The 10,291-nt window shown below is 32.1% G+C and overlaps 1 protein-coding gene across 1 annotated transcript; it reads right to left on the bottom strand.

Annotated features, from left to right (window-relative positions):
* Nucleotides 1-3,323: 3,323 nt before the first annotated feature.
* On the bottom strand, nucleotides 3,324-7,653 carry LOC106757739 (cucumisin). The gene is made up of 10 exons (XM_014640511.2): nucleotides 7,395-7,653; nucleotides 7,140-7,228; nucleotides 6,204-6,298; nucleotides 5,859-6,102; nucleotides 5,227-5,743; nucleotides 4,955-5,052; nucleotides 4,598-4,816; nucleotides 4,407-4,518; nucleotides 4,116-4,329; nucleotides 3,324-4,024 (listed from the first exon to the last, which is right to left on the bottom strand). Exons 1-10 carry the CDS (start codon nucleotides 7,485-7,487, stop codon nucleotides 3,501-3,503), a joined length of 2,205 nt encoding a protein of 734 aa, XP_014495997.1. The 5' UTR covers nucleotides 7,488-7,653; the 3' UTR covers nucleotides 3,324-3,500.
* Nucleotides 7,654-10,291: the final 2,638 nt, after the last annotated feature.

The raw sequence follows: 10,291 nt of genomic DNA, 5'->3' as shown, positions 1-10,291 counted from the left end.
TTTTTTACACTTTCCACCAAATTAAACCAACTGATTTTACTCCACTAACTTTTATCACTATAAAATAATGTCATTAATTTACTAATTGCTATTTTAAGAAAAATTATCTTCCATTAGAATATCTTCTATTTTTTTTTCTAAAGAAACTTAAATATGACAGTGGACAGAAACTATGATTTTTATACTAATATATACTACACTTCTCTATCCACATCTCTGTTATTTAATAAAAACACTTACCATGACATAATAAAAAAATAGTTAAACAATATTAAAAGTAAAAATGTAAAATGATTTGTACACCAATTATAACCAAATTATAGAATAGAAAAATCACTGTTAGTATTGTATATTATATTGTTAACATTAATTTATTCACAATTTAATTTGTACTAGACAGCAGCATCGAAAAGATTTACGCTTTTTTTTTTCAATAGAATTTCAACCATTTTTAATATTAAGCACCTACATTTTGACTTTTATTCGTAAAAACAGATCACTTTTATTTTTATGTTTTTTTTAATATGTACTTTTTATTAAAAAAATTACAAATTAAATACATGAAAAAACATGTTTTGGGTAGATAAAAATATTAAATATATTTTTAAATTTTAATATGAACGTGAATTTTATTTCTGTTTTAAACTTTAATATATTTAGATATCTATTTTAAAAAAAGAATAAATATAGTCTTGATATCCAATTACATTAAATATTGATTAAATATTATTGATATATTAAACTGGTAAAAATGACGTTTAAATTGTTTATATTAGTTTCAATTCAAATGTCAACTTTCAAACACTATTTAATGAGTTAAAAAAAAAAGTCATTAAATTAAAAGGATTGTATTTATTAATTTTAAATATTTTAAAAAAATTAAAAATCAAAATATATAAAGATAGATAAATTCTAATTTCGCATATTATTACTAAAAATATAGTCAATCTTAATAAAAATAAGATTAAGATTTTTAATCATATGATGTCATATGTCATAATTTATTTTGTGTCTAAATTCGCGAATTTGAAAGCACAAAGGATACAGAAATGATATGTAACGTGAATGTTGAATTGAGCTAAAATGATTCTTGCGGATTCTATAACAGTTATTTTTCTTATTAAAGTTGTTAAATGTATATAATATTTCATCTCAGAATAAAAATACTTACGTTATAATTACTAAAAATATTATAAATACTGAACTAGGAGTATGACAATTGTGGTTGGCATGCACTTATTAAATGTTGTTTTTCTTTTTCTTTTGTCTAATTTGGCATTATATATGTCTGTGTACCCAAGTCCAACTTGAAATTCTTTCCATGCAATATTGTTTTAGCCCTCAAAACTTTGGATTATGTCCAAGGAACGGGGTAGACTAATCAGAAAAACGTGTGGAGAAAGTAATTATCGGACAGAAACATGTCATGCATTATATGTATATTCTTGAAAGATGTATGTAATTATAATTTAATTTATCAATGCCAATTTTCCACGTCCAACATTAATTAGACAAGGTTATTAATACGAGAAAGTGATTACGTGATTGATGGTGTAAATATTATATAGAATTTGTTTTAAGTATAAACTCTGGGATTTAAGTTTTATAAATAGAAAATTATAATTACAATAAATTATATTGATAATAATTAAATAAGTTTTTTCGACAAAAAGAGTTATAAATAAATATTTTACATGAATAACATGATGTAAAAAATATCTAGTTATTTAATTGATTTCTAGAGAATCAAATTCTTCTTTGAACTAAAAAAATGTACTATATTTTAGTTTTAGAGTGAAAAAAAAAGGTTGGTATTAACGAAGTGGGTAAAGAATCTGTTCTTCCTAGTGGGTTCTCTCTTCTTGAATTCCTGGAAAATGCTTCAAATGACTGGTTAAGATAGCAGGAATACTAACAATTATTAACATAGTACCAAAAGAAGGGGTTGGTTGGGTTTTCTTGATGAAATTAATGTAGTTTTCTTAGTTCAAATATGACTCTGAGTTTTTCATATTGGAAACATTCTTCAATCATACACTATCTTCGGAGTTTTGGGTTTTGGAGTAAATAATATATTTATATATATATATATATATATATATTTATATATATATATATATATATATATATATATGTTATTTTTTATTTGCTTGTTTAAGTCAATAAAAGATATCACAATGTGATAAGAAAACAAATTGATTCAATATCTTCTTAAATATAAATAAAACTCAATAGTAAAGAAATGAGAAAAGACAGAGCAGAGTGTGTTTTCCATTAATTAGATATTTATCCACGTGTTTTTTTATCCTCAAATATCTAGATATGTTTATAAAAATTGAAACAAAATTATATAAAATTAAATATTTAAAATACAAATTAAATAAATAAAAAAATTAATTTTAAAATACAAAAAATAATTTTAAAGTAAAATTTAAATCAAATTACTCATTAAAATATTAATAAACATAAATTTAATTTTTCTAAACAATAATTCAAAATATAAATTTTAAAAAATTAACTTTTTAAAAGCAACTTCAATTCTATAAGTTTAAATAAAAAATAATCATATAAATTTAATTTTTAAATAATTAATATTTTTTTATTAATAATATTATTTTAATCACTTATTATTTGTTTTTTTGAAAAAAAAAAATACTCATGTAAAATTGAGGTCACAAAATTGGATCGCTTACATAAATTGAAGGGGAGTTACTCCCTGTACCTCCCCAATTCCAACCCCCACCCCCCCAATTTTTTTGGATTTTTTTTTAAATACAAAATTAATCTTTATGTTTTNGTTTTACACCTATTTACTAAAGTTAACCTACTCTTTTACAGTCTGCCTCAGTCAAAACACACAGACTCAAATTCCTCTCCTTCGTATTCCCACCCCCACCCCCACCAAANCTTTTGAAACGCTCCTCCTCCAAACGCTCTCTGCAACTCTCACTCTCCCATTTATACGTTAAAAATATATTTAAAAATAATACATCAAAACATATAAATTCCATTATTAAAATATCTCAAAATTAATATAAAAAGTAAACTAATAAAACAAATCTTAAAAATGGAATGGGGGGGTGGGGTTAAAATTGGGGAGGTACAGGGAGTAACCCCCAAATTGAAGATGGATAGGCCGATTTGTCTATCAGTTCTGGGCCTATTCATGGCCCAATAAAGCGTAGATCTGTGGTTGATGAAAATGAAAACAGAACTCGAAAAAAAAAATGAAACCTTCTAAAATTGAGTGGACAACTAACAGGGGCAGTTTGGTCTCTCTCTCTATATATATAAGACAAGTAAGTGTTGAGAGATAAGTGGAGTACGAGGTAAGAAGTTTAATTTCTGATTCAATGACTGCCACTAGAACGCTTTCATTATTACATAATGAATCAAATGAGATGAGCCATTTTGGGTGTTTACTACTATTATACATGAAAATCCTGCAAATGCCTTATGCATTGGCTTCTAGTTATTTAATGCATAATTAGCCTAGGCCGTTATACTGTGTTAAACACAACAATGGGGCTCCTAACTTGGAATTTACCATCATCCCAAGTCAAAGAGGCTGATACTATAGGTTCCTTTATTGTTCCCTCAACGGTGAGCACAAATGAGAGCTTTTGGTTAAGAGAAGTGAATGACAAAACACTCGGGTTCGCTTCAATTTTGAGTCCTGCAGGACCAATCACCTTAGCTTTATACGTCGACGTTGCTGACCCAACATTTGTAACAGTCCTGTTAAAACTCCCACTTACTCTTTTCGACTTGGAGATTGGGGAAAAAAGTGCAAATGAGGCATAGTTTAGATCCCTTGCTGAACTTGCTTCGGAGCAGCTACTGTTGTCTCCTGTGATGAGTTGTAAATTCCTTGTACTATACCCTTGTCCACATAAGAACCTTACATAGTCTATTTCACCAGCATCATATACTAAACCAGGGTACACAGCCTTCGAAGGATCGATTTGGCCTGCCCCATATGACAGTTCTGCGTAAAGGTTAATCTTTGGACTAAGTTGTTTAGCTGCAAGATGCAAAGTGAAGACAGTTAGCTGAAAGTATTTTTCCAAATCCAATGCTATGTGTGTCATCACTCATTTCATTTCTAGTATTACCTGTTGTCATTAGAGCTGAACGAATAGCAGCAGGAGACCATGTTGGGTGGAATGACTTCACATATGCCGCTGCCCCAGAAACATGTGGACAAGACATTGAAGTTCCGGAAATGATGTTGAAGTTTAATGTTCTGTTGTCACCGTCAACATCAGAAGGAGTAGAAACTGGAGACCAACTAGCTAAAATGGCAACTCCAGGAGCCACTAAATCCGGCTACAAAATGTAAAGAAAAATTGATTACATTTTATGTGGAGATTGACCACGACCATTGGAAAAGCTAATTAAGGTACCTTGAGAACTTCGGGTGTAACAATGTTTGGACCCCTTGAAGAGAAAGAGGCCACAACAGGGGCTATTGTATCTTCTGTCACATCAGTCTTAAATACGGTTGCAGTTGGAGTCCTGAAAAAATATCCATATTAGACAAGTGTGACTCTCTACACTCTTGTTAAAGTAAGTGTCATCTTCGGTTGATATATACCTCGTGGAGTTTATGTAGTCAAGTACAGAGGCACCATCCTTCAATTGGAGGTAAGATCCTGGTAATGGAAGAGTAGGAGGAAGATCTCTAAAACTTTGACCTTGTATCAATGCCCCAACAGAACCGGCATCGAAAGGGCCTGTCGCTTTGCTTCTGCTATCACACAGAACAATTTTACCCTCCACTAATTTTTTGTCCAACGAACCGATGAAGCAAAACCTGCACTTTGGAAACAATTTCATTAACAGATTATTTAATTTTAGAATGTAGTTTGGAACTCACAGGATTATTTGTACTTGTATAGTTGTTTGTTTGGCCATAATGTTATACATCTTAACGGATATCAGGAATTGTTACCTTGATGACGATGAATCGGAGCCTTTGCTTGGTGCATCTCCACCATAGATTATAGGATACAACTCTCCCTTGAGGTCAAATGTATTTATCGAGGTACCCTAAACATGGAATGAAGAAACTGAATTCTATGTAATGTAACAAATGTATAAAGAAAATAATACATTCATGAGTGTGAAGACTTTTATACTGAAAGTTCATATAAAATAGTTCATCAAAGTTTGAAGTCAGTATCAACCTATGAAGCATGATTTAGGACAGAGTAGGTAATTTACCTCATAGGTAATGTTGTTACCTAATCCAACCTTGGTAACAAACTTTCTGTCTATGGTAGTCGCAGCCACAGTAATTGACCAAGGCAAAAAATTGGACAGGGAGGAATATTTTGGACCATTGTTCCCTGCTGAAGTTACTGTCAACACTCCTTTTCTCACAGCATGAAATGCTCCGATGCCAATTCCATCTCTAAAGTAGTTTTCGTCACTGAAACCTCCAAGAGAAACTGATATTATGTCAACCCCATCCGCAATTGCATCATCAAATGCAGCAAGTATGTCTGCATCAGAACAACCATCAAATAACCAACACACTTTATACACAGCAATGCGCGCTTTTATCGCGCCACCTCTTGCCGTTCCCTGAGCAAGGCCTAACATGCTTGCTTGACTAACTGGATTCCCTGCTGCTATCGATGCTGTATGAGTGCCATGACCATCTACGTCTAACGGAGATTTTGGGTCATCATCGGTAAAGAATCCATCAGCTTTGTAAATCTTAGCCCCAATGATTTTACTACAAGAATATAGCAACATGTGTTAATGATATTGTACAATTTGTGTGCCTCTGAATATTTTGAATGTTATCTGGTTGTAATTCTATATGTGGGCCAGAAAATTTAACTGCATACTTGTTGCACGTGAAATTTTTTGAACTTTGGCAAGTGCCCTTCCATTTACTAGGTGGTGGACCGAATCCTTCGTCACTGAAGCTCTTAGATTCTGGCCAGATTCCAGAGTCAAGCACTCCAATGATGACATCACTCTCAGTTTTTGCTCTGTCTACGTTTAGTGGAAAGCCGATAAAATCCCATGACCTTGTTGTATGGAGTTGCTTCTTTTGATTGGGAAAGACAGCTACCACTCTTTCATGCCCTGCATTTCAAGAATTCTTGGTTCACAAATTTTTAATCCTAGAAGAAAATTGACGGATATGATTTAAAGAGAATACAGGATAGAATAGTTTTTGTGCATACTAGCCAATCTATTGGCTTCCTCTTCCGTTAGCTTAGCAACAAAGCCACCGAAACTTCGTTTGTAGTGTTGCTGCACTGACTTGGGCTCGGCATTGCTGAAATTGTGAGTATAAATCAAGAAAAACAAGCTAATGAATGATGCATGTTTAGTTCACTCAGTCTCTTCAAAAACTGAAACTACACAAAAATAGCTACTTTTGTACTTTCCTTCTGTTAATGCAGGAAACAAGAAGGAAAAATAATAGGAGGTTTCCTTTTTAGACTCGTTCTTTTATTTTCTAACAAACAAAGCTTTACTAGGAAAAACTAGGCCTGCCAACTGAATGATGATGGTATGACGCAATTACATTTAATTTTACCAGTTCTAGTAAAAGCATTGATTGAATTTGTCACCAATAAGTGAGACAGAGTGCTAATGCTATCACAAAAATAGCAATATAATCATTATAATGATCATATGGGGTTCTGTTTCACGAGACACAATACAACAGCCACTGATAACCCAATAAGAAAAAAGTGTTTTTTCTAGTGTACCAAAAACAATACAGCTTCTTTCAGTTCTTGGAATCTTGTTAAATAAAATTGACCAAGTAGTTTAGGAAATCATTCGGGTCAAAATCTGAGATTGAAACTCTCAGTTTTCTTTTTCCTCTTTATTCAAGATTTCGATGTACAATAAATTTGACTCCACAGAGTGAGTGAGTGAGTGAGTGAGTGAGAGAGAGAGAATGTTTATCACAAATGATTTTTGTCGTGATAAATTATTTGAGTTTATTTTTGTGGCATTCAATCTGTGCATCTATGAGGACGTCAACGTTTAAGGGGATTAGTCTCAAATTCTCAGTTGATTGGTTGCTACCGTTTCGGAACCGGCCAACCGTATGATTCAAAATTTGTGGGGTCTAAAATTGTTTTTATTCTGATATATGTTATTACCTGTCTGCAACATCTTGTAGTATGTTGGAATAAAGAGCCAACGCAGAATCCTCATCCTTCATGGAATTGCCAGTGTAGACAATGTAGCTCTGCATTCAGAACAAATTTATATAAAAAATAAGACACACGCTCTTCTCCTGAATAAGATACCAAAGCCTCTGACAAGAAGAAGCACATGAATTTCAAAAGCAAGAGAAAAGCACAGAAAATGACGTGATTAATAGAGAATGGTGAATGAAGAGAGATAGGTTTTGCCTTGAGTTGGGATGATGAGTGACATAGTTGAAGAAATAAAGCAAAACACAGAACTATGAAGACATGGGGAGAGGATCTGCAAGCAGTATCCATTGTGAAGGTTGCAGCCAAGTGGTTGGTGCCGTGTCAGTTTATATAGACGTGAGTTGACAGAGACATACTATCGTCCATGCTTGATTCATTTGCAGCATTTGGGAGTTATCTTTTCTCTCCTCCCACCAATCAAGCAAGACGTGTTTTCAGATAAAATATGAAAGGTTTGCACATAGTTGAACGGTTCAAACATAATGTAGAAAAGTCTTCAAACACAGAGGAAACAATAGAACATTGGCCCGTGGGGCTCTTGTTCTTGGAAGCTAGCTACCACTCTCTAGTTTGTGCTAATTGAGATGACACTTATCCTACAAAAATACTGTAACTTATTGATTACTTCCATCTACTCTACTCTACACTTCACGTTTTCCATAAATCATGTTAAGGAAAACCGTTTCTTTGTGTAACATCAACTACAAATGATAACAGTAATGAAAAGCATTTCTTTTGGTCTCAAGTCACATGCCAAGTACAGCTAGCATGGGATCAGAGTGGCCTTCAAATCAACGTCAGACACACAGGCATTTCCACGTCTAAATAAATTGAAATGTTCCATTTTATTGTCTGCGAGAAAAAGTTTCAATTACAAACATCCGTGAATGTTGTTAGACTGAGACGTGCTTAGTGCGTTTTATACATACATGATGAAATGGCTACACTCTACGTTTTCACTATGGTGGGACTCATCTGATGTAGGGTTTAGTTGGTTCTCTCTTATTTTTATTCAATTTCTCTAATGTTTTTATCTGTTCAAAGAAACAATTGCATGCATGCACGAATGTCCATGGATTCAGTGTTAAGTATATAGTTTCCTATATTTGTCTGATAAAAAAACCAAAATTGTTGATAAATAAGAAGTACTTAAAAATCTCTTATTAAAATATCATTAGAAATACCTAATGAACAGATAGTATTTAAATTAATTGAAGAAGAGACTATTCCCTTAGCATCTACCATGTAACCGACGAAATGAAAAATGACAAGACAAAATAATGAATGAATTATAGAGCCTTAGATACAATGAGTGATTGTTATTTAATTGAAGAAAAGTCGAAGAGGAAATTGGCTACAAATGCGTTGTCCAAGGACAAAACATAGAAATTATTTAATTCAATTTTGTCATCTTCGTATCATTACAAATACGTACATCGTAGGTTGCTCACATCATATTCAACCATTTATACCTCTCATTCCTTTCTATTACTTTGCGGCCAAACATTGGCTTAGGGTTTCATCATCTCCTACAAAAATAAATTATATTTTTATAAACAAACTTATAAAAAGTTTTAAAAAATTAAGACTTAATAACTATTTTGGTCCCTATTTTTGTTTGGTTTGTTCATTTTGATCCTTATTTTTTATTTTTGTTCAATGTGGTCCTAAAGATTGTAAAATCTGTTCAATTTAGTCATTTTCTGAAACGACGTCTAAATAGTTAACGGCAAACAGTACAGCTGAGCAATGCAGTAACGATTTGGCACAGGACTGCCTACGTGGATGCCCTTGATGCACAATTACGTGGACTTAATTAAATTTTAAGTGAAATTAGGGTTTTTATATTAGGGTTTTATGTTTGAAAATGAAATTAAGGGTTTTTCGAATGAAATTACCCCCAATTTGAAGCAATGTCTCATTCGCAATGAAACCCAATCTTTGACAAAGTGCAGATTCTGAAATTAGAGTTTTGTTTACTTTGTTTCAGTGAAAGCCACCATGGTGACCAACCTCACACTTATTTCATTAACTTCCAGCCATGGATTGTTTTTAAATATTAGCCTTCTGTTGTTGGGATTTTGAGTGAGAAGAGCTTCAAAGTTCAGAACAAGAGGTACCATGTGACCCAAAGTAAGAATTGACATCATTATCAGTGAGATGAAGTGGAGCAATTCACGGCAACCCTGTGACCCAAAGTAAGTTCTCCAAATTTTTCTTCTTTTTGCTTCCCTAGGTTCAATTCACGGCAACCTACCATACACAAGGTTCCTGCCCCAGCATCATAAACTCCTTCTGCAATGATAGAATCTGCATTTGTCAAAGATTGGGTTCCACACTACGCTTCAAATTGGGGGTAATTTCATTCGAAAAACCCTTAATTTAATTTTCAAACATAAAACCCTAATATAAAAACCCTAATTTCACTTAAAATTTAATTAAGTCCACGTAACTATGCATCAAGGGCATCCACGTAGGCAGTCCCGTGCCAAATCGTTACTGCATTACACAGCTGTACTGTTTGCCGATAACTATTTAGACAGTTTCAGAAAAGGACTAAATTGAATAGATTTTACAATCTTTAGGACCACATTGAACAAAAATAAAAAATGAGGACCAAAATGAACAAACCAAACAAAAATAGGGACCAAAATAGCTATTAATCCAAAAATTAACTTTAAAAAGTAGTATAAAATTTTTAAAAATTAACTTTCTTATAATGAAAATAAAAAAAAATAAGTAAGTTTATTAAGTAATGTATAATGAAAAAAATAAATAAATGGAGAGATTGACATCATGGCTTGTAATTGAGAAAGTTGTGTTAGCTATGCATCTTTCAAACTACAATTCCTCAATCATAACATTTACATACTTCTCCACCGTAATTTACGCGTCAATCACCAATCTCTTTTTTTCTACCAAATAATATTCATTATGCTTTTTAATACATCTTTTTATTTAATTTTAAAAATCCATTATTTTAATTTAATTTTCAGTTTGACGTATATTTTATTTCACTTAGTGCTTTTAATAGTATCTAGAAATATCATTTCAAATAAAGCTTTACATAACAAATGATAACATTCTACACC

This window comes from Vigna radiata, chromosome 3 (genome assembly GCF_000741045.1).
Source record: "Vigna radiata var. radiata cultivar VC1973A chromosome 3, Vradiata_ver6, whole genome shotgun sequence".
Classification (NCBI taxonomy): Eukaryota; Viridiplantae; Streptophyta; class Magnoliopsida; order Fabales; family Fabaceae; genus Vigna; species Vigna radiata.
Note: the sequence above shows the minus strand (reverse complement) of the source record. Positions and strands in the feature narration are given on the sequence as shown.